This window comes from Cynocephalus volans, chromosome 9 (assembly GCF_027409185.1).
Source record: "Cynocephalus volans isolate mCynVol1 chromosome 9, mCynVol1.pri, whole genome shotgun sequence".
Classification (NCBI taxonomy): domain Eukaryota; kingdom Metazoa; phylum Chordata; class Mammalia; order Dermoptera; family Cynocephalidae; genus Cynocephalus; species Cynocephalus volans.
In genome coordinates, this window is record NC_084468.1 from 112,495,129 (window position 1) to 112,520,184 (window position 25,056).

The following is a 25,056-nucleotide window of genomic DNA, read 5'->3' on the forward strand; positions in this document are numbered from 1 at the left end:
GAGGGTACACAAGGGACTCAAGAAAAGGATAGGAATCTAGTCTTACTAGACCAGCAAATTACAACCAATCTTGTTAGTTAGGAAGGGCTGGCGGTGAACTAGACTCACGTTTGTGTAATATATTCAAAGTGAACCTGCTAATTAGTTGTACATGTTCAATTTAATAGGTTCACTTTAACAGGAAATCTGTGTTTCACTTTAATAGGCAGTCTGTGTTTTTAAAGACATATACTTAATTATTCTCAAAATACTCCCTTTTTATTTTTATTTACTTTTTTTGGGGGGGGGGCGGCTGGCTGGTAGAGGGATCAAAAGCCAAACCTTGGTTCGATTAGCACCACGCTCTAACCAACTGAGCTAAGTGGCCAGGCCCTCCTTTTTTATTTTTAAAATGCTAACTCTAGAACCTCAATCAGTGATATTGTATTGTTCATGGACAGAAACATCTAAATTTAGTCGGGCCCTAATGAACATCAATCACTTGGATGAAACTGAAGCTAAGAGTAAGAAAAAATTTCTCTACTTAGGCTTATTTGGACAGGGTGACAGATGTACCATAAGACAAATTTAAGATAACTCAAGGATCTTGCAATCTGTCAGGAAAACAACCAAAAAAGAGAAAGAAGCTAAAAGGATTCTGAGAAAAACCAAATGTCACGAAGTCTATGCACTCAAGCTTATGCACTTGACTAACAGGAGAGATCTTCAACCCTCAGTCAAAGACTCCATGTTGTAACACACAATTCTATTAAGCACAAATACATGGTTTTCAAAGCCACTGCAAACTAGAAGCCCCAAAATAAAGCAGGGAGAAGATGGAATGCTTACAACAAAAACAGGGGTTTGTGACAAATTTCAAAAACATGAGGAGGTATAGTCTGCCATATACAGAATAGCTAACAGAGAACTGAAAAGCATACATACTCAAGTACAGCATTGTAGAACAAATTAGTATAGAAGCAAGTGTTCCCAAATGCCTCGATAGACCTGGATGACATCACGTTATTAAAAATATTTCAGCATTCACTTTAATGCTCTCAAGATAAAACCAAGTAAAGATAAAATTGCACTTCATATATTCTGTTTAGTAAATCAGGGACCAGGGATCAGAGAAATACATTTTTCAAAGAGTTTCAATCAAAACAGTTAAAATAAAGGTTTGGTGCTTAAGAGGGATAAATGGCCAAAATTAAACATTGTCGTAGACAGGTGAAGTTTAATTGTGTATTTATTAGTTAATTTACTTGATATAATTATTATACATGTTTCAAATAATTCCGTTTTCCTAAAGGTAAAAACACATACTTAATTGCGCAGTAAGAGACCAAGTGTAAACATTTATGAATCACGGCCCGTAAAGTAGGCTAAAAATAATCAGAATTATAAGGATAAAAACGCTGACACCTTATCTCTTAAATGCTTAAAAATTAATCTTTATTTGTACATTTGGCACAGGTCACAGGTGAACTAATTTTAGACAGGTTTACGTGCTAACAAAGTATCAAGAAGTTATTAGGCAATTAGGTAGGTCAGTACTGAAACCAGCAACCTCATGTTATCAATTAGAACCATCATTTCAGAACATTTGTGAAATGTGGAAAGTAATCAGCTATAAAGGGCCAAATACAGAACGCAGTGGCTTGGCTGCTGCAACACTGTTGCAGCGAAAGTCACAAAGGCCACTCGGGTGTCTCTAACACCTGCACCCGAACCAACCAGCGCTCCGCACCACGCAGCCGGACGCACTTTCCCCGCTGTTGGGAGAGAATTTCGCCGGTTCGCGTGACCGGCTGACGTCGGGCACTCGGGTTTTGCCTGGTGCGGCTGACGCCCGGAAAGTAGCCTGTCCCAACATCGCAGGAGGGTGAGGGGGTCCTTCCACCAGCATCCGCTCACCTGCTTCCGGTTGTGCGGTCTCCTAAGAGCGGTTCCTGTTCAGTCTCGACCCCTAGGCTCGCCATAGTTATAATCCCCACAAGGCGGCGTAGGGCCAACTCTCGCGACACCTGCTACCTCCCATCCCGAGCCGTCTGAAGCTGGCCACACAAGCCTGTAAGTGCGCGTGCGTGACTGGAGGCCAGAAGCGGGAGGAGCGTCCGGAGGAGAGAGGTGAGGTCACGCAGGAGACCAGACGGCGCAGGGTGAAAAGGCGTAGGGGGGCGGGGCCGTGTGTCCTCCGGCCTCTTCTTTCAGTTCGCGCTTTCCCGCCTTCCCCTAGGAAAGCCTAGGAGGGATCTGGATGGAACCAAACGTCCTCCCGTCCCCGGGCTTGTCTGCCTCCCTCCGCTTCGCTGTCTGCGGTCCTTAGTTTTTCCGTTCCTGGAAGGGCTACAGTCGCCGCGGTTGGGACTCGGGCGAAAGTCGAGTCCCAGGAGGCCTGGGAACTAAGGCGCTGGAAGGCTCGCTCAGCTCCTCCGCAGGCGCCCGCCCAGTGGCCGCTGAGTAAGTAGCCAGCCTAGCCCGCGTTCCCGGCGCCTACCAGCGTGCTGTGTACGTGCAGGAAGGCAGGGTTTGAGAGGAGACTCGCGGGTCCAGGACGCGGGGGAAGTTGGGGGCGAGAGACTAGGCTGAGGTCCGTGGCGCGTTCTGGCAGGCCGGGATGAGGTGAGTGGTCCTTTCTCCCAGTGGAAAGTGGAGGTGGCTGTGAGCTCAGGTTCTCTAGCTCGGCTAACTACAAAGGCACCTTACCCGTAGTGCTTGTCAAGGCCAGGACTGTCGGTGGGATTTGGCCGCTTCTAACCTGCCGGTCCCTCGATCCGCACCCCACAGCCTCCCGCGCCGACTGGGGTCCTCATTCTTGCAAGATGCCATTCAGCAGAGCCTGCTGCTGTAACCTGGGGGTAGAAAAGGCGCAGCACCTGCTTAGCAATGACCAGCTCCTTTCATCACCGTGAAGGTGACATTTTTAGAAAATATGTTATGGCTTTTTTTTTTTCCTCCACTAGATATCGATGCTGTTTTATCACAACTGTCCTATGAGATAGGCACAGCAGACGTGTTTCTATTTTACCGAGAACTAAGATCCAGAGAAGTTAACTTACCCAGAGTCACTCGGTGTGGAAGTGGCGGAAGTGGGGCCCAAAGTCAGTTCTTTTCAGCTAATATTTATGAGCACTTACCCTATGCCAAGTCTTATACTAATTACAAGTTTATGCCGTCACCTTTGATGTTTGTCTCATTCGTGACCTTCTTGTGTGTATTCAGTTAGGCACATTCCACTGGTAAACAGCTAAACTTGAAATGTGTTTTCTGTTAATTCAGAATTATTTTCTGAGTCCAGCCTTGATGTTTGGTACTTGTATTCAGACTTGCAAATTCATTTGTAACAGCTCACAAAAATATGTCAGATTCTTGTAATTGGTTCCAGGAAGATACATATGTAGAAAATGTAGTATTTTCTTGCTATAATGTTGCTTGGAAGCTAGTATACATAGTGTATGGCACACAGGTAGTGGACAAAGAAACTTTTAACCACTATTGCACCAAGCATAATGGTTGATGGGTAAATATATGTTGAATGAATGCTTATTGAATTACCTCATTTCATCCCTACAACAATCCTTTGAAGTGGGAATTGTCTCAAGTATATTTTACAAGGAAATTGAAGGCAGGGAAATTAAGTAACTTAACTGATAGGCAACAGAGCTAGAATTCAGGAAACTGGGACTCCTGACTGTAAAAGCCTGTGCTCTTTATCATCAGGTTTCCTGTGGAAAGGATGCAAGAATCTTTTTCCATATCTCTTAAAAAATATCAAAACAGGTATTCAATTTTTACGTAAATGAAATAATTTGCCATTATATATTAGGCAAGGCATATTTCCCACTAATAAGTTGAGGTGGCTTATTCAAGGTCACCCAGTGGAGGAACCCAGGTCTTCTGACACTGCTCTTTTCTATTGCTGCCTCCAAGTGATGACTTCAGACCACAAAAGCACGTGGAATGAGCACATGTACAACTTGCAAGATCTAAACAAGCTCTGTGTATCGTATCAATAAAAAAAGAAAAGAAAAAAATATTTCTTAGGAACACACACCTAGCATCCAAAGTAAACATTTTAAAACACAATATGTTTTTTAAAAGCTCATGGAAACGAGGTGCTAAATTTGACAAGCGATTAGATTATTTCCTGAATGTTTCACACATAGATATGAAACAGTCCACTTGTTAGATTTCCTTAGGTGACTGCCCAGAAAAGATATCCATACCCTTCTCAAACAAACGTCCTATTTTCCTACTCTTCTCTAGTGTAGGATTAAAAGGGATTAAAAGTTGCACTGGGGTAGTAGATTTTAACAGTGGTTATATAAAATATCTAAACCTTTCTCAGCTACTTTAATTTCTATTAAAAAGTGATTTAAAAGTGAAGTTATAAGATAAAAAGTTAGATGTCTTTGGGGAGTGGTATAATTCTTGTACATGGTGGTATTTTTTAAATTTTCATTTATGCCTTTTATCAACCATGTGAGGATAAAAGTCCAGACAAAATCAGGGTTGCATCGTTTACAATTCTTAGGTACCAGAGTGATAGGAGATAAAAGTACAAGATGGCGTAATAGACAATAAGGGCTACGTTAGCAATAGAGCTCACTTCTAGGAAAGACTTTTTTTTCATTCCTTGGCACTGTAGTGGAATTTTTGTTTGACTTTGTTTTTCCCTTTCACGTTTGCTATATAAAAACATAGATGACAATTGTGTTGGTTTCACTTCATACATGCTTCAAAAGTGGGTCCTGTTTCTGCAGAAGTTCATTGGTGGTGTCAGTCCAGCCAGATGTAGAAGTATCTGGCATGGCTCCAGATGGTGCCTCCTTTTGATATACTGGAGTTATCTTTACCTTGGGCTTGGATTATCTGTCCCAAGATAATTGGCACTGGATAACCTGAACCCAGCCAGTCCTCAAAAAGACCTGCAAGACCTACATGTTTAGAGGGTCCCAGAAAAACCTGGTCTTTTATACTGTTCTTGGGGCCAAAATGGGATTTAAGAAGATCTGTATAATCCCAAGCCCCAGAACTAAATTTATAGTACGCTATACATGTGTTTGATTTGCTTTCTGTTCCTCATTTGTTTGTTGTTTACTGGCAGGTAAATATAGCAAGGAATATGCTGGCTCTAGATTTGGAATGCTGACTCTTATGGCCTATACAGGGAACTAAAGTGATATGGGAGGGTTTTCTAGTGTAAATTAGAAATGGGTTGAAAGTTAGAAATGACTAAAAAATTTAGGCACATAATAAATATAGTACTTTACAAAATATTTGAAAAGTTTCTTAGATTCTTTCTTGCTTTCCTTGAAACTTTCTACTTCTGTGTGTTTGTCTTACTTTGGTTTTATCTACTACCAACCTAGAAGAATATTGAAGTTTAGAAAAATAGAAAATTTCATGAACAGTATATTACTTTTCTTTTCACTGTAAAATATGAATGTTGGATTTTTAATTTTATTTTTACTAACACGTAATCTGCTTATTGCTATTGATGCCATGATTACAAAGGAAGATGCTGACCCCAGTCTGTTTCCTGCCAATGTAGAGAAAGTAAGTGGCCTGTAATATTTGCAGAAGACAACAATGATATGCCACTGTTCTACTGCAGTTTAATAAATATCTACAAAAAAAATCGGTGTTAAATATTTTAACAATTCCAGAAAAACTCAAGAAGTAAAATAATTAAGTCATCATTCATCACTTGGAATTATCTTTCTTTATGCCATAGAACCCTACCTGAATATATCCAAAGGGTTGGCTTCTTATTTGGAATAGGTAACACTGCTCAGAATTTTGGTAATTGGGTAAAGAATAAACTGACTATTTCATTTCCACTCCACCTGGACGTACTTCAGTTCAGTTCTGACACTAACCACCCAGGGTTAGTGCAGACCCCACAAGTTAAGGGTTCAGTCCTCCAGACACACTTCAGGGGTCTCTAGGCCACCCACACTTCTGACCAACTTGGCTACAAATTTAGGGGTTCTTAAGACCCCTGTGGGTCAATAATTTGTTAGAATGACTCACAGAACTCAGGAAATATACAAACATGATTTAGACAAACTTTTAAGAGCTCATTTGCTTTATAAACGTTTATTCAGGCCCATAGCCCCCCCCACCCCCGTAGGAAAATGTGAAGAAGGAAATTGTCACGTGCTATTGATGATGTCAGCTCAGACATTCTACTCAAAGGCTGATCAGTGCAATTTGTTTTCCTAGTGTAGCATGCGGTCTCTAAAGTGGCCCTCATGATCCTCACCTTCTGATGTTCATATCTCTGTGTAATCCACTCCCTCTCTTTGAATTCAGGCAGAATCTGTGATTTGCCTCCTACTAGGAATATGGCAAAGATGATTGGCTGTCACTCCCATGGTTGCCTTATGTTATATGGCAAAGGTGATGGGTTGTTACTCCCATGGCTCACACTCACTCTTCTAGCCTTAAGGAACTAAGGCTGGTTCATGTTGTGAACTTCCTATGAAGAGGACTGTGGATAGCCTCCTGGAGCTGAGGCTGGCCTCTGGCTAACAGTAAAAAAAACTGAAGCTCTTAGACCTATAGCTGCAAGGAAATTAATTCTGTCAGCAATCTAAGTGAGCTTGGAAGCAGGTTCTTCTCCATTCAAACCTCCAGATAAAAATGCAGCCCAGCTGACACCTTCATTGAAGTTTTGATTGAAGCCAGCTGGGCTGGGTACTTGGAAACTAATCCTCAAGGAAAAGGGAAGTGAAAAGATGGAGGGAAACAAAATAGATTTAAGAGATTTTTTCTTCAAATTCTTTTATTTAAAGGTCTTAGTGAAGCTTTCAAATATTTAAATTATGCAGTGGCTGTTTTTAAAGAGAATAATACTAGCCTTGAATTTTGTTCTAACATACATAGAATAATTAACTACTTCTGCTTACTGAGAAAGGTGTCAAGAAAAAAGGAAAGCATCAATTTACTTCCTCCCAAAAATTTGTAAGGAGACTATCAAATTACATCAAATTCTCAATATAGTTTACTCTTACTAAGTACATTCATATTGTTGTGCAACCATCCCCACCATCCATCTCCAGTTTTCATCTTGCAAAACTGAAACTCTACGCCCATTACACAATAACCTCCTCCTTTCCCCTTTACCACCCTAATCCTTGGCAACCGTTATTCAACTTTGTGTCTGTGAATCTGACTACTCTAGGTATCTCATATAAATGGAATCATACAGTATTTGTCTTTTTGTGACCAGCTTATTTCACTTAGTGTAATGTTCTCAGGGTTCATCCATGTTGTAGCATGTGCCAAAGTTTCTTTCCTTTTTAAATCAGTATACCAAAGAGATACTTGGCACCCCTGTTTATTGCAGCGCTATTTACAATAGCCAAGATATGGAATTAATCTAGGTGTCCATCAATAGATAAGTAAAGGAAATGTGGTATATATACACAACGGAATACTACTCAGCCATAAAAAAAAGTGAAATCATGTCATTTGCAGCAACATGGATGAGCCTGCAAGACGTTATGTTACTTGGAAGACATTATGTTAAGTGAAATAAGTCAGGCACAAAAATACTGCATATTTTCTTATGTAGAAACTAAAAAAAAAGTGAGCTCACGGAAGTAGAGAGTAGAATGGTTACTAGAAGCTGGGAGGGGGAGGGGAGATAGTGAGAGGTTGGTTAACAGCTACAGAATTACATCTAGATAGGAAAACTAAGTTCTAGTATTGGATAGTATTGCTAGGTATCTATAATTAACAATAATTTATTGTATATATTCAAATGGCTAGAAGAGAAGAGTTCAAATGTTCTCATCACAAAGAAATGATAAATGTTTGTGGTGATGGAGATGCTAATTATGCTGATTTGATCATCACATAGTATATACATCTATCGGAATATTATTCTGCCCATAAATATGAACAATTATTATGTGTCAGTTAAAAAATAAAATTAGAAAAAAATTGACTTTCCTTCCTTTTTAAGATTGAAAAAATACACCATTGTGTGTGTATGTATGTGTGTGTGTGTATATATATATATATATATATATATATACACACACCATATTTTGCTTATCTATTCACCTCTTGAAGGACACTTTGATTGCTTCTACCTTTTATCTACCAAATTCTAAATTTTAAGAAGACAAACAAAACATGACTAATTAATACAGAATGTTTAATTTTAGTTCTATTCTGTAGGATATCAAATTCTCTTAAAATCAGTATTTGCATTATATTTATACCCATTTTACAGCATTTGGATAATTTATAAATTTAATAAATATAGTGTTTTATAGATGTATCTTTGCATTTATTGTGATATTTGTCCCATACCTATGATTTATTTGATTTTCTAAACCAAGGAAAGGTCAGCAAACTATGGCTTATTGGCCAACCTGCCTGTTTTTCTATGGCCCTTGTCAGGAGTGTCAGATATCATTTAAAGATGATAAATCAGAGATGAGAGATAGAACTCTACAAAAAGGTATAAAGAAAAGCTGTAAGAAAAAGTATCAATTAAAATTGGGTGATAGGAAGAAGGGAGCAAATATATCTGTCATTATTTATTGTAAGGAGTCGGTACTGTGTACATCATGGAAATACATTTTTAATATTTAATAAAGTTATAAAGGTAACCAGTAATATTGTTGATATTATTAGTAGATATAGCATTTAAATTTGCAAAGTGCTATTTAATTGCTTTATAGATACTAACACATTTAATTCTCATACCAATTCTGTGAGGTAAGTACTGTCATTATCTCCATTTTACAGATGAGTTACAGAAAGTTTAAGTGACTTGTTCGAAGTCTCATGGTAAGGATTTGACCCAGTTTGGCTCTACAGTCTATGCTGTTAACCATTATGGTATGTCACATCTTAAATATATCTCTTTTGAATTTACATACTCGTAGTAAATATAAAACAATTAAATGTGAGTAATTAAAAGAAACTATAGAATCAGTAAAACCAAAAAACATAACATAACTAAAACTAAATGATAATTCAAATTATAAATATATGTGAGCTAAACGCACCTATTAAAAGAAAAAGATGAGGTGGGCCTGTATACCGTGAATTTGAAAGACCTTTGCAGATATTTATAAATAAGCAGCAGAAAGAAGAGCACTGGAAAAATAATTAGTAGTTGGTCTCTTCTGTGTTTAAAGAACACACCAAAAAACTTGTGTTCATATATAAATTGTAAGAACAAGGGCTTACAGGTATGAAATATTAAAAATGGTTACCTTTGGGAGGAGAGAGCTTAGTGTAAGTGATGAAGAGAGACATCTCTTTACTGTGTATATTTTGATATTTTTGAATTATGCCAAAAGTGTGTTACATTACTTCTGTAATTTTTTTTAAAAGTGTGTGTAGGTAAATAAATAACATCAACAACAACAAAATATCAAAAAGAACAGAATCCAGACTGTTTGCACTAGGTATCCCTGAAAAGTAGAATTATAGGTGATTGGAAAGAGATTATTTTCCCCCTTTTTACTATATATTGTATTTCTGTATTGTTTGCATTTAACATTTTACAGTGAGCATTTTTGAATTAAAAAACAAAGAATCCTCATACCAGACAGCCACCAAAAAATAAATAAATAAATGACAAAGAAGAGAGTATGTGATCGTTTTCTCTTGCCTTTCCCTTATATGAATTAAAGTACTTCATAAGTATTATCCCCTACAACAAATATCTGGTACTTATGTCAGTCACTGTACTAAAGATGGGAAGATCCTGTGTAGAGGAATTCAAAGTTTAGTGAAGTTCAGGGCTCTACTTTGTCTTCTTTCATCCCAGTTCATTTTTTAAAAAATAGTGTATGTTTTTCCAAACGAATAAATTCAAAGATTTACTCCCAGTCTTTAATAACTTTACCTGATATTGAAAGGAATGTTTAGAAAATTGACCTTCATTGATAAAAAAATATTTTAAAGTCCTTTTAAATTTTGTTTTATAGAGGCTTGTTTGCTACTAATGGGTGTGAGTAAGTTAGATATTCTATACCGGAGACTTCTCCTCACAAAACTTTTTATCAGAGGATGGGGAAGACCAGAGGATCTCAAAAGGTAAGCATTTTTTCCCCTGAGTATCTGTTCTGAATATGCTTTTTTTTTTTTTTTTTGGTCGTTTTCGTGACCGGCACTCAGCCAGTGAGTGCATTGGCCATTCCTATATAGGATCCGAACCCGTGGCAGCGGCGGCGGGAGCGTCGCCGCCCTCCCAGCGCTGCACTCTCCGGAGTGCGCCACGGGCTAGGCCCCGGAATATGCTTTTTTTTAAAAAATTTTATTTTGTCGATATACATTGTGGCTGATTATTGCTCCCCATCACCAAAACCTCCCTCCCTTCTCCCTCCCCCCCTCCCCCCCAACAATGTCCTTTCTGTTTGCTTGTCGTATCAACTTCAAGTAATTGTGGTTGTTATATCTTCTTCCCCCCCCCCCCTGGTTTTGTGTGTGTGCGTGTGAATTTATATATTAATTTTTAGCTCCCACCAATAAGTGAGAACATGTGGTATTTCTCTTTCTGTGCCTGACTCGTTTCACTTAATATAATTCTCTCGAGGTCCATCCATGTTGTTGCAAATGGCAGTATTTCATTCGTTTTTATAGCTGAGTAGTATTCCATTGTGTAGATGTACCACATTTTCCGTATCCACTCATCTGATGGTGGACATTTGGGCTGGTTCCAACTCTTGGCTATTGTAAAGAGTGCTGCGATGAACATTGGGGAACAGTTATACCTTCGACGTGATGATTTCCATTCCTCTGGGAATATTCCCAACAGTGGGATAGCTGGGTCGTATGGTAGATCTATCTGCAGTTGTTTGAGGAACCTCCATACCATTTTCCATAGAGGCTGCACCATTTTGCAGTCCCACCAACAATGTATGAGAGTTCCTTTTTCTCCGCAACCTCACCAGCATTTATCGTTCAGAGTCTTTTGGATTTTAGCCATCCTAACTGGGGTTAGGTGGTATCTCAGTGTGGTTTTGATTTGCATTTCCCGGATGCTGAGTGATGTTGAGCATTTTTTCATATGTCTGTTGGCCATTTGTATATCTTCCTTAGAGAAATGCCTGCTTAGCTCTTTTGCCCATTTTTTAATTGGGTTGCTTGTTTTCTTGTAAAGTTGTTTGAGTTCCTTGTATATTCTGGATATTAATCCTTTGTCAGATGTATATTTTGCAAATATTTTCTCCCACTCTGTTGGTTGTCTTTTAACTCTGTTAATTGTTTCTTTTGCTGTGCAGAAGCTTTTTAGTTTGATATAATCCCATTTGTTTATTTTTCCTTTGGTTGCCCGTGCTTTTGGGGTCGTGTTCATGAAGTCTGTGTCCAGTCCTATTTCCTGAAGTGTTTCTCCTATGTTTTCTTTAAGAAGTTTTATTGTTTCAGGGTGTATATTTAAATCCTTAATCCATTTTGAGTTGATTTTAGTATATGGTGAGAGGTATGGATCTCGTTTCATTCTCCTGCATATGGATATCCAGTTATCGCAGCACCATTTGCTGAAGAGGCAGTCCCTTCCCCAGTGAATAGGCTTGGTGCCTTTGTCAAAGATCAGATGGCAGTAAGTGTGTGGGTTGATTTCTGGATTCTCTATTCTATTCCATTGATCAGTGTGTCTGTTTTTATGCCAGTACCATACTGTTTTGGTTATTATAGCTTTGTAGTATAGCTTAAAGTCAGGTAGTGTTATGCCTCCAGCTTTATTTTTTTTGCTCAGCATTGCTTTGGCTATGCGTGGTCTTTTATTGTTCCATATAAATGACTGGATAGTTTTTTCCATTTCTGAGAAAAATGTCTTTGGAATTTTGATGGGGATTGCATTGAATTTGTATATCACTTTGGGTAGTATGGACATTTTCACTATGTTGATTCTTCCAATCCAAGAGCATGGGATATCTTTCCATCTTCTTGTATCCTCTCTAATTTCTCTCAGCAGTGGTTTGTAGTTCTCATTATAGAGATTTTTCACCTCCTTGGTTAACTCAATTCCTAAGTATTTTATTTTTTTGGTGGCTGTTGTAAATGGGCAGGCTTTCTTGATTTCTCATTCTGCAGGTTCACTATTGGAGAAAAGAAATGCTACTGATTTTTGTGTGTTGATTTTGTATCCTGCTACTGTGCTGAAATCATTTATCAATTCCAAGAGTTTTTTTGTAGAGGTTTTAGGCTGTTCGATATATAGGATCATGTCATCTGCAAACAGGGACAGTTTGACTTCCTCTTTTCCAATCTGGATGCCCTTTATTTCCTTCTCTTCTCTGATTGCTCTGGCTAGTACTTCCAACACTATGTTGAATAGGAGTGGTGAGAGTGGGCATCCTTGTCTAGTTCCTGTTCTTAAAGGAAAAGCTTTCAGCTTTTCCCCATTCAGGATGATATTGGCAGTGGGTTTGGCATATATGGCTTTAATTATGTTGAGATACTTTCCCTCTATACCTAACTTATAGAGGGTCTTTGTCAAGAATGAGTGCTGAACTTTATCAAATGCTTTTTCAGCATCTATAGAGATGATCATATGGTCCTTGTGTTTGAGTTTATTAATATGGTGTATCACATTTATTGATTTGCGTATGTTGAACCAACCTTGCATCCCTGGGATGAATCCCACTTGATCGTGATGAATAATTTTTCGTATGTGTTGCTGTATTCTGTTTGCTAGTATTTTAGTGAGGATTTTTGCATCTATATTCATCATGGATATCGGCCTGTAGTTTTCTTTTTTGGTTATATCTTTACCTGGTTTTGGTATCAGGATGATGTTTGCTTCTGAATATGCTTTTTAAAAAATTTATTTAAAAAAAAGTTTTTGGTGGCTGGCCAGTAAAGGGATCTAACCCTGGACCTTGGTGTTATCAGCACCATTCTCTTAACAACTGAGCTAACCAGCCAGTCCCCTGAATATGTTGTTTTAGTAAACATTTGAAGTTTTATTTCAATTAGACATTCACTTAACATAAGACCCAGTAATCCCACTCCTAAGTGTTTACTCGAGACAAATACAGACATACATCTACATAAAATGTTTATAGCAGTTTTATTCATATTCACTAATAACTAGAAACAGTCTTAGTGTCCATATATAGGTGACTGGACAAATTCTGTTACATCCATATAATGGAATACTACTCAGCAACAAAAAGAAATGAATTACTCATATATGCAGCAACATGGATGAATCTCGAAAGAATTATGCTAAGTGAAAGAAGCCAGAATCAAAAGACTACAAACTATATGATTTCATTTATATGACATATCTGGGAAGAGTAAAACTACAGGGACAGACAACAGATCAGTGGTTACAAAGGCTAGGAGAGAGGGGAGGGGATTGATTACTAAAGGGTACAAGGGAATATTTTGAAGTGGTAAAAGTATTCTTTATCTTGACTATGGTGATGGTTGCAGAATTGATCAGAATTGAATACATTGCTAAATTTCATAGAACAGTACCCCTAAAATGGTGGACTTTACTGTATGTAAGTCATGTACAATAAACTTGCTCAAATCCTCAAAAAAATAAAAAACTTCAGTTATAAAATGCTTTACTCTCAAATATGGAGTGATTGGTTGTCTGACAAATTAAACATCAAACTACAAAAATGTAATTGTTTCCTTTTTCCTCTTATCTTTTTTAAAGTTGTTTCTCTTAAGCTTTAGCCCATATCATCATAAATTGGACTATTTTAAAAATAATTCAGGCCGAGCCCGTGGCGCACTTGGTAGAGTGCTGCGCTGGCAGCGTGGCAACGCTCCCGCCGCGGGTTCGGATCCTATATAGGACTGACCGGTGCACTCCGGTCACCGAAAAACGACAAAAAATAATAATAATAATAATAATTCAGATTTTAAAATAAAGAGCTCAGAACCACAAACTAGATTTTTTTTTTTTTTTGGCAGATGGTTGGTAGGAACCCATGACCTTGATATTATAAGGCTGTGCTCTAACCAACTGAACTAACTGGCCAGCTCAAACTAGATTTTTAACCCTAGTAATTATTAAGCTGATTAAGCTGATTAGAGTTGTATGTAGTTTCCAGGGACTGAGTTTTCTTGGATAACCTGAATTTGTAATGGCTATAAAACTGGAATATACCATAACTTATGGAGAACTTAAGAAAATGAATTTTCAGGATGGCTGCCCTTAATTTTGTGTCTTACATGTGTTGATTACTTTCTGAAAAGTGTTGTTTCTTACATTTTTCTGCAAAAAGTGTCCAGTTTGAAAAAGCCAACAGCCTAATCTTTTTCTTTAATAGTCAAAATTAAATTTTAATATGGCTATTCATCAGTCTCAATATAAAGAGCATAATAGGTGGTATTAAAGGTGAATTTTTTTCCTTTTTGTCCCATTTCCCATAATAGACTCTTTGAATTCAGAAAGATGATTGGAAATCGAGAGCGATGCCAGCATCTGGTTTCAAGGGATTATCCAGTATACATCGATAAGGTATTCAAATGAAAAAATGCAGTTATAGAAATTCTGGTTTAACATAAGTGTGTGCCAGGATAGATTGAATGTTGGAGTATAAAATAATAAACTGTAATATATGAGTGCAGTGTTGATTTTTCACTTAATATTTAGAGAATGTTTTTAATAACTATATTCATGTATATTTCATGTTTTTAATAACCATACTAATGTATATTTGGGAGCACATATTTAGTAGTTGCCTAAATACAATAAAGTATTTAGGCTGAATCTTTCTGAGTCTCATTTTGTATCTTTAGGCTCAGGAGGGTTAAAGTAAATTATTCAGTATTACAAAAGAATGGTAAGTATTAAAGGTGAATAATGTAGTTGGAGAATCAGCATGTAAGCAGTTATTAGCAAAACAACTGTTAAATAACACCAGGAAAAATGTATGGGATATAGTTAATTGCTGAGGGAATAGCAGAAAGAAAATGCTATAAAATTAGAGAAGATGAGAATGCTTTTGAAATTATTTTGTTTTTTAAGCAACCAACTGTATTTCTGTAAAATATTTCTAATTGGATACTTTGAGGTATTGTTGGAGAGAGGATACAAATGAGTGGACTTCACACATCACTCACTGCCCTTTAACCAGAGTAACCTTACGTGCATCTCTTATGTATTGGATATGTTTAGAATATTTCCTTTTTTAAAAGAGTTCTACTGCTAAAAACAAAATTTTATAAATTGAAAACTCTTCCTCTACATCATGGTTATTTCTCTGTATCTTCTGGATTTAGAACATTTCTCCCTGACTCTCAAACTTTGCTAAATATGTCTATATTCTTTTTTTTTTCTGTGAAAAAATGATAGGCTTAAGTAAATTTAAAGCACACCTAGTAAAAACCAAGTTCTCTTAAATCTCTGCCACATTTCACCTGCTAATTCCATTTCTCTCACATGGGGTAATTACCGTTAAAATTTTGGAATGCATTTTTACAGATCTCCCCCACCCTCCTGGTTTTTATTTTTTATTTTTTTATTTTATTTTATTTTTTTTAAGTTTTATTTTGTCGATATACATTGTGGCTGATTATTGCTCCCCATCACCAAAACCTCCCTCCCTTCTCCCTCCCCCCCTCCCCCCCAACAATGTCCAATGTCCAATGTCCTTTCTGTTATCAACTTCAAGTAGTTGTGGTTGTTATATCTTCTTCCCCCCCCCCGGTTTTTTTTTTGTGTGTGTGTGTGTGTGTGTGTGTGTGTGTGAATTTATATATTAATTTTTAGCTCCCACCAATAAGTGAGAACATGTGGTATTTCTCTTTCTGTGCCTGACTCGTTTCACTTAATATAATTCTCTCGAGGTCCATCCATGTTGTTGCAAATGGCAGTATTTCATTCGTTTTTATAGCTGAGTAGTATTCCATTGTGTAGATGTACCACATTTTCCGTATCCACTCATCTGATGGTGGACATTTGGGCTGGTTCCAACTCTTGGCTATTGTAAAGAGTGCTGCGATGAACATTGGGGAACAGGTATACCTTCGACGTGATGATTTCCATTCCTCTGGGTATATTCCCAACAGTGGGATAGCTGGGTCGTATGGTAGATCTATCTGCAATTGTTTGAGGAACCTCCATACCATTTTCCATAGAGGCTGCACCATTTTGCAGTCCCACCAACAATGTATGAGAGTTCCTTTTTCTCCGCAACCTCGCCAGCATTTATCGTTCAGAGTCTTTTGGATTTTAGCCATCCTAACTGGGGTTAGATGGTATCTCAGTGTGGTTTTGATTTGCATTTCCCGGATGCTGAGTGATGTTGAGCATTTTTTCATATGTCTGTTGGCCATTTGTATATTTTCCTTCCCTCCTGGTTTTTAACAATTAAGATATACAGGCAGTTGTTGCTTAACAATGGGGATAAGTTCTAAGAAATGCATCTCTAGGTGACTTTGTCATTGTGCAAACATCAGAGTATACTTAGACAAACCTAGATGGTATAGCCTACCACACACCTCAGCGATATGGTTAACCTGTTGCTCCTAGGATGCAAACCTGTACAGCATGTTACTGTATGCAATGGTATTCGTGTATCAAACATATCTAAACATAGAAAAGGTACAATAAAAATACAGTATAAAATATTTTCTAAAATGGTAGACCTGTATAGGGCACTAAATCTGAATGGAGTTTGCAGCACTACAAGTTGCTCTGGGTGAGTCAGTGAGTGAGTGGTGAGTGAATGTGAAGGCATAGGACATTATGTACATTATGGTAGACTTTATAAATATTGTACACCTAGGGAACACTATTTAAAAAAAAAAGTAATTGTGCTACCATATTAGGACAGCTATGACATCACTAGGTGATAGGAAATTTTCAGCTCTATCATAATCTTATGGGACCACTGTCACATATGATGTCCTTCACTGACCAAACGTTATGCGGCGCATGACTGTAATTTAGAAATGATAAATTTCACCATTTTAAAGCTATAATTCATTTTTTTAAAAATTATATTACTAAGGTGTGCAACTATCACCCCATCACTGTCTAATTCCAGAACATTTTCATTTCCTCAGAAGGAAACCTGTACCCATTTGCTGTCACTTACAATTAATTGCCCCTAGCAGCCCGCCTGGGGTCCTGAGGTATGGAGGAGGGATCAGACCCTCCTTCCACAGCCATGCACACCGCCAGCGCTACGGGGCCCACCCAGGGTCCTGAGGCTTGCAGCTGGGGTCCGGACCCTCCTCCCATAACCAGGCACACCGCCAGTGCCACGGGGCCCGCCCGGGGCCCTGAGGTATGGAGTGAGGACCAGACCCTCCTCCCACAACCAGGCACACTGCCAGAGCCATGGGGCCTGCCCAGGGTCCTGAGGCATAGAGCCAGAGACCGGACTCCCTCCCACAACCAGGCACACTGCCATCGCCACCACCAACTAGGTAAGGAGCATGCCAAAAACTTCACTTTCATGTGGGTGGCCCACCACAGCCACCACAATAACCACGGCTGCCACCAAAGTGGCTAGACACCACAGCCACCGTGCAGATGGTCTGCCAGCCACTGGAGTGCATTGACACAAGGAGATTCACCAGCAGAGACCAAAGAAAAGAAGGAGTATGTCTCTCTCCACAAAGCTCATTCCAGAGTGACAGAAGAAGCATCTGCTCTACAATAATATTGGGGACCTGAATACACCTATCAGCATTGGACAGATCATCTAGGCAACAAATCAACAGTAACCATTACTCTTTCAGAAGGAGAGGAGAAATCTAGGGTTATCAGAGGGGGGAGGGGGATAGGGAGAGATTGGACAAAGGGCATAAAGAATAAGTATTATTTGTAACAATATATATGCTAATGATATTGATTTGATCAATATATGTCAATGTTGAACCCCCAAAATATGTATGATCAAGTATGATTCAATAAAAACTCAAAAAACAAAAACAATTGCCCCCAGCCCCCCACCTCCTGGCAGTCACTAATTTGCTTTCTGTCTCTTTGGATTTGACCATTCTGGACATGTCTTATAAATGGAATCACACAGTACATGGCCTTTTGTGTCTGGCTTCTTTTGCTTTGCATAATGTTTTCAAGGTTCATCAATGTTGTAGCATTTTTCAGTACTTCGTTCTTTTTAATGGCTAAATAATATCCCATCGTATGATATACCACATTTTGTTTATCCATTTATAAGTTGATGGACATTTGGGTTGTTTTCACTTTTTGGTTATTATGAATAATGCTTCTAAGAATAGGGCCAACCCAGCAGTGCACTCGGGAGAGTGCAGCGCTGGGAGCGCAGCGACGCTCCCACCGCGGGTTCAGATCCTATATAGGAATGGCCGGTGCACTCACTGGCTGAGTGCCGGTCACAAAAAAGACAAAAAAATAAAATAAAATAAGAATATTCATGTGCAAGTTTTTGTGTAAACATATGTTTTCAGTTCTCTTGTTTGTATACCTAAGAGTATGGTTGTTGGGTCATACGGTAACTCTATGTTTAACTTTTTGATGAACTGTTGAACTGTTTTCCAAAGTAATTGCACCATTTTACATTCCCACCAGCTGTGTACGAGGGTTCCAATTTTGCCATGTTCTCACCAACACTTGTACTTGTCTAAGCCATCCTAGTGGTTATAAATGTATTTCATTGTGGCTTTGAGTTTCATTTCCCTAGTGACTAAGATGTTGAACATATTTTTATATGTTAAATATGTTTAACATATTTTCCTTGGCCATTTTTATACAGTAGTCCTTCTTTATCTATGGTTTTGAGTTCCATGGCCTTAGTTACCCATGGTCAGCCACAGTCCAAAAATATTAAATGGGAAATTCCAGAAATAATTCATAAGTTTTAAATTGCGGGCCACTCAGTGTGGTGAAATCTCTTGCTGTCCCACTCCTTCTTGCCCTGGATGTGAATTATTCCCTTGTCCAGCATATCTACACTGTATATGCTAACCATTTGTTAGTCACTTAGTAGCCGTGTGTGTTATTAGATCCATTGTCGTGGTATTACAGTGCTTGTGTTCAAGTATCCCTTATTTTACTTAATAATAGCCCCAAAGTGCAAGAGGAGTGATGCTGGCAATTCAGATATGCCAGAGAGAAGATGGAAAGTACTTTCTTTAAACAAAAAGGTGAAAGTTCTTGACTTAATAAGGGGGGGGGGGGCGGGAATCTATGCTGAGGTTGCTAAAATCGGTGGTAAGAACAAATCTTTAATCTGTGAAATTGTGAAGGAAAAAAGAAATCCGTTCTAGTTTTGCTGTTGTATCTCAAACTGCAAAAGTTATAGCCACAGTGCATTTTAATTGCTTTGCTAAATGGAAAAGTCAGTGGAAGACATTAACAGAAATACGTTCCAATTGACAGCAATCGATCCAGTACTATCCCTGGTTTTAGGCATCCACTGGAGGTCGTGGAACATATCCTACATGGAAAGGGGGGGCTTCTGTATCTTCTCTGAAGAACTGTCTTTTCAAATCCTTTGCTCATTTTTAAATTGGGTTATTCAAGGGGCTGACTGGTTAGTCCAGTTGGTTAGAGTTTGGTGTTATGTAACACCAAAGTCAGGGGTTCAGATCTCTGTACTGGCAAGCCACCAAAAAATTTTTTTTTAAATAAAAATAAATTGGGTTAGTCATCTTTCTACTGTTAGGTTGTATCTTGCTTAATTTTTAAATATATCATATATATAATGATATGTGGTTCTAAAGTAATTGTTTTCTTACCAAATTGCCAGCTGTTTGAACACTATTTGTTGAATTATTATTCCCTTTCACATTAGTTTGTTCTACTTCATTAAATAATTAATAATTTATTCATTTGTGCTGCCTCCTTTATCAGATAACTATTCTAAAATATATAAGAAGAAAATTTTGGAAGTATACTAATAGGCATAAAAATGACTAAAATGGAAAGATTTATTAGATCAAAAATTTAATATTATGCAAATGTTAGGTCTCATTAAGCATTTTTAGAAATGTAATGCAAGTCCAATTAAAGTATTCAATTTAGAACTTAGATCCATAAAAGCATCCTAAAATTACTTTGGGAAAATATGTGAGAGTACAGTCAGATTAGGAGTCTTCTGAAAAGGAAGAGGGATAAGGAAAGACTACTTCAGTCATATATCGATGAGTACTATAAAGCTAAAATTATTGACACAGCTTGGTATTGGTGCAGATATAAAAGATAGACTAATGAGATCTAATAAAATATTGAAAATAACTTGCAGAAATTTTGGAAATTTAACACATGATAGAGTAGTATTTTAACTTTCAAAAAAAATGTAGATTATTTAATAAACGATGCTTGCACAACTGGCTAGAATTTGTTTTTAAAAAAGCTGGATTTATACAGCATCCACAGAGAGGGTTTTTGTTTGTTTCCCATTTTAATGAAATTATGTGGTACCTTACTGCTACTTTAATTTTGACTATTGGCCTAAAATAGATTCTTAATTTTTTCCTTTTAAGGCTTTTTTTTTTTTGGCAGCTGGATGGTACAGGAATCAAACCATGGACCTCAGTGTTATCAGTACTTCGCTCTAACCAACTGAGCTAACTGGCCAGCCTGGGAACTTTTTATTTTAAAAAAATAATTATTTGAGGAAAATAAGTTTAGGTGTTGAATGTTAGCAAATGCCTTTTTATATACGAAAAGTCACATTTTTCCTTATTTAGTATGTTACATCAATAGATGGCCTGATGTTGAACCATTGTAACATATTTGATGTCAACCCTTATCTGATTGTGGTAAATTATTCTTGCAATTTGTAAATTGTTCTTTTTTTTTAATATTGTTGAATGTTGAATTCTTTTAACTGTTTTATTTTGAATTATTGCATGTCAATGTGTGAATGAGATTTATGGTTTATTTTCCCAGCTAGACTGCAGTAAAGAATGTAGAAGGGAAAGAAGGATGTGTGGGTAGAAGCCATGTCTTTAAAAACACAGTGGGGTGAAAGAATACATAGTAGGCATTGAAAAAAAGTTTTTGAGTAGAATTTTTATTAGAAAAACATCCATGATATATCAGGATACCTCAGTAAATTTCCATACATCCTGGTTTTGCTTTTCTTTTAGATTGAAGAGCAGTCAGACTGTAAGATTCTAGATGGACACTTTGTCTCTCCCATGGCCCACTATGTGCCTGATATCATGCCAATTGAATCTGTTATTGCAAGGTGAGAATTTTTGTTCAGCAAATTAATCTAGTCATTTATGTTCATTAAAATTATAATAATATCAACATCATGTTTTTTTCAAATTCTCAGTAAGAAGCCAGCTCTAAATTATTGAAGAGGCTAAATTAGAAGATATTTTAATTCTTCTAAGACCATAAGAGTGGTACATGTACAAGGATGTTCATTGAAGCATTGTTTATAGTTGTAATAAATAGATAATGCCTAAATGTTTAATAGAGGATTAGTTAATTATCCATGCCATGGATATTGTTATTGACATGGACATATGGTCACTTTATATGAAAGTTTAAGAAGATAATATAAACGATTGTTTATTCCATTTTTCTAAACACACAAGCACAGACACAGTCACACAGAAAGTTTCCAAAGGATCTATATGAATGTGCCAACCCTGATTATCTCTGAGTGAAGAGATTTTGGCTTTTAGAATTTCAATTTTAGATTTCTACAGTATGCATGTGTTGCTTTTATAAGAGGAAGAAAAATGTATTTAAAAGAGCTCAAGGGCTGAGCCCGTGGCGCACTCGGTAGCGTGCTGCGCTAGCAGCGCGGCGACGCTCCCGCCGCCGCGGGTTCAGATCCTATATAAGGATGAGCGGTGCACTCCCTGGCTGAGCGCCGGTCACGGAAAAAAAAAAAAAAAAAAAGCTCAAATGTTCTCTTCACAAAGAAATGAATTTTTGCAATGATGAATATGCTAAATACCCTGAATTGACAGTCACACATTGCATACATGTATACCTTATAAATTTGCACAATCAATACATTTCATTAAAAAAATAAATTCTTTTAAACATCTGAGGAAACTAAAGAACATATAGTAACTTAGACTAGACACTACATAGTTTTCCTAAGTAAAGCTCCTCAGGATGGTTAGTAAATACATGAGATTCTTAAATAGTTAATTATACAAGAGTTGAAACTTTGCTTTATTGGATCTTCTTTATAAGAGTATATCAATAAGAGAGTACTTCAAAAAAGTTGTGATAAAATAGAATTAAAAAGTAATATGAATCTTTCCATGAACTTTTTGAAGTACCCTTGTACTGTTAATTTGCTTTGTTGAAACAGTCATCACACATGGTACAGAGGTCAGTTTAGCTCAATGTGGTTAATGGGTTTTTTTTCATTGTTTTTAATTCTAAATTAGTGTTGAAACTAGGTCTTTCCATGGTTTTCTATTTTATGCTTTACCTAATTCTGTTTATTTAAAAGGAACAAGATACTTTACTTTTTTCCGCATTGTTGATAATAAACCATTTACTATTTCTGGTAAAAGGTTTCTCCTTTTAAGATTTTTGTTTTCAATAGCAATGATAAAATAGCAGTGATACATATATGTGTGTGTGAAAAATTCTTCAATTAAGAAGGGATTATTTTGTAATGGAAACATACTTAAACTTTTATGTGAGTATATTGAAATCTTAAAGCTATAAAGTGTGAACTTATGGAATAGCAGTTCGATAGACCTGAATTTTTAACTATTGTAGTCAGCTGTCTATTATTTCATTATCCATAAGGTATTATTTTAAATATATATTTTTTTCTGTTAATAACTTCAAAATGAAGGCAAGCAGTATCTTGCAGTGGAAGGAACCAGAATTTTGGAATTAAACAGATCTGCGATTGAACCCTGGCTCCACTGCTTATAGACCTAATGACCTTTGGTCCATTTCTTAACCTGTGAATCAGGCTTTATAAAGTAGAAATAACACTTATAGTGTTGTTAAAAGGAATAAGTGAAATAAGGAATGAAAATCATGTGCAGGGAATATAAAAAGCATTAAATAAGTGTGTAGCTCTTTAACCTACTAGGCTAAAGGATACAGAGAGAAATTTTAAGTTTCTGTATATCATCAGTTCAATCCCTAGAACAGTGTCCCCTTCTTGTATATTTTCCACCTTATCTGGAAAATAATATAGGTTATAAGCATAAAGAAAGAGAGGATATTGTGTGCTTTGACTCAGTCTAAGAAGTAATCCTTAACATCTAGTGGGAATTGAGGAAGAGTTCTTTACAGTTGATGACAGAAATGGAGAAACAAGTGACTTCCTATTTCTGCAGTGACATATTTTTATAGTTTAACTTACTTTGGTAAAATGCTACTGTAAATTCCCAAGTGATGCACATTGATATCTATTTTCCTTTCTTTCCCCCCATCATTTTTGGACATTAAAATATTAGAAAATACAAGTAAGAAAAAAAGTTATTTGTAATTCCACTAAGGTGGGATAGCAATTTCATAGTATATTCTTCTAGTCTTTTTCCTATGTGTCCACATACAACTGTGCTTATTCTTTCTTTTTGACCTAATTAGTGAGTATGCAGTCCGTCATCATGTCAATGGCTGCTTGGTATTCCATACCATAATTTACTAATTCCTTATGGTGGATATTTAAATTGTGTTATTTTTCACTTTATAAACATCATAATGAACATCCTTGTATACATCTCTTTGCCTACTTATCTGATTATTTTCTTGCTATAAGTTCCTAAATTTAGAATTTCTGGGTTTATAAGATTTGCACAAATTTTAAACTTTTGAAAGTAGGAAAAGTCTTAATAATCATGCCAAGCTTAGATTAATCCACAAGGAGAAATCTATTTGTCCCGTTCTCATTCGGTTCGTTACTCATGATTCTGTCTCTTTTTTTTTGATAGTTTCTGCTTTTATAGAGGCAGAGAAAAATATACCCAGCAAATGAAATAAGGGAACTCAGGCATTCTTTTTCCTTACTTAATGGTTTAAGACTGTTTAAGATCCATCTGTAGTAACAGGGTATATGAGGGTACTTCAGAAAGTTCATGGAAAAATGTAATTAAAAGGTAATAAGAAATGGGCTATCTGGTTAGCTCAGTTGGTTAGAGCTTGGTGTTATGACACCAAGGGCAAAGGTTTAAATCCTCTTTCCAGCCAGCCATCAAAAAGAAAAAAAAAAAGATCATATGAATCACTCCTTGAACTTTTTGAAGACCCCTTGTGTACACCACAGAATATGGATTTCCCTATGTAATGCGAAATAGCTCATAAACTATACTGTGTCTTGTGGAATGCCATATTGGAAATGTACTTATGTTAAAATTCCAAATGAACTGTAATATTTTTAAACATAACATTAATTTCAGCAACTGTGAATAATTTTATGCTACCATGGTATAATTTAGTATTCAAATTTTACCAAAGATTGAATTCCAGTACTATTTGGAATATATTGAATTTCCAATACTATTTCCAATTATCAATACTAATTGATAATTTAGTATTCAAATTTTACCAATGATTGTTAGAAAACCGTTATTGTATCCTTTTGTGATACCTAAGAAATCTTTTTTTTTGGGCCGGCCCATGGCTCACTCGGGAGAGTGCGGTGCTGATAACACCAAGGCCCCGGGTTCAGATCCCATATACAGATGGCCGGTTCGCTCACTGGCTGAGCGTGGTGCTGACAACACCAAGTCAAGGGTTAAGATCCCCTTACCGGTCATCTTTTTTTTAAAAAAAAAAAAAAAGAAAGAAAGAAAGAAATCTTTTTTCTTGTTTATTTATTTATATATTTACTCATCAAAAGGAATGTAAAAATTAGGGCAAATTTAATGTTTGTCCTCTGGTGGAATACTAATAATTCCTGCAGGTATAGTTTATATGTCTTCTATAATAATTTCATTTTTTCAGTATCAGAGATCAAAAATCATTTTTATACTGTGATGCTGATAACACCAAGGTCAAGGGTATCCCTACCAGCCAGCTGCCAAAAAAAAATTTTTTTTTTAATATAATTGGGTTTTTCAGAAATTTAAGGATAAGACATTCATTTTAAATTATGCATACTTTCAAATAAAATGCTCTTGGATTCATGAAACTTTACTCCATTTATAGAAACATGGATGTATGTATGTGTGTGTATAGGATAAAATGAG

General features: G+C 36.8%; 2 protein-coding genes across 6 annotated transcripts in view; one reads left to right on the forward strand and one right to left on the reverse strand.

Moving 5' to 3' along the window:
* The window catches only part of MFSD8 (major facilitator superfamily domain containing 8), a 31,924-nt gene extending 29,889 nt beyond the window's left edge, over positions 1-2,035 (reverse strand). For both annotated transcript variants that reach the window (XM_063108268.1, XM_063108269.1), the window contains exon 1: positions 1,897-2,035. In XM_063108268.1, coding sequence (XP_062964338.1) covers positions 1,897-1,961 — 65 coding nt within the window. In that variant the 5' untranslated portion in view covers positions 1,962-2,035. The remainder of the gene's footprint in view (positions 1-1,896) is intronic.
* Positions 2,036-2,160: 125 nt separating this feature from the next.
* ABHD18 (abhydrolase domain containing 18) overlaps positions 2,161-25,056 on the forward strand; it is a 43,588-nt gene continuing 20,692 nt past the window's right edge. The window contains exons 1-5 of one of the 4 annotated variants that reach the window (XM_063108241.1): positions 2,161-2,442; positions 8,752-8,844; positions 9,945-10,053; positions 14,359-14,443; positions 21,016-21,116. In XM_063108241.1, the coding sequence (XP_062964311.1) occupies positions 9,962-10,053; positions 14,359-14,443; positions 21,016-21,116 (278 nt within the window). In that variant the 5' untranslated portion in view covers positions 2,161-2,442; positions 8,752-8,844; positions 9,945-9,961. Of the gene's footprint in view, positions 2,443-8,751; positions 8,845-9,944; positions 10,054-14,358; positions 14,444-21,015; positions 21,117-25,056 lie in introns of those variants that run through there. The other 3 variants (XM_063108238.1, XM_063108239.1, XM_063108240.1) reach the window with 3 other exon arrangements.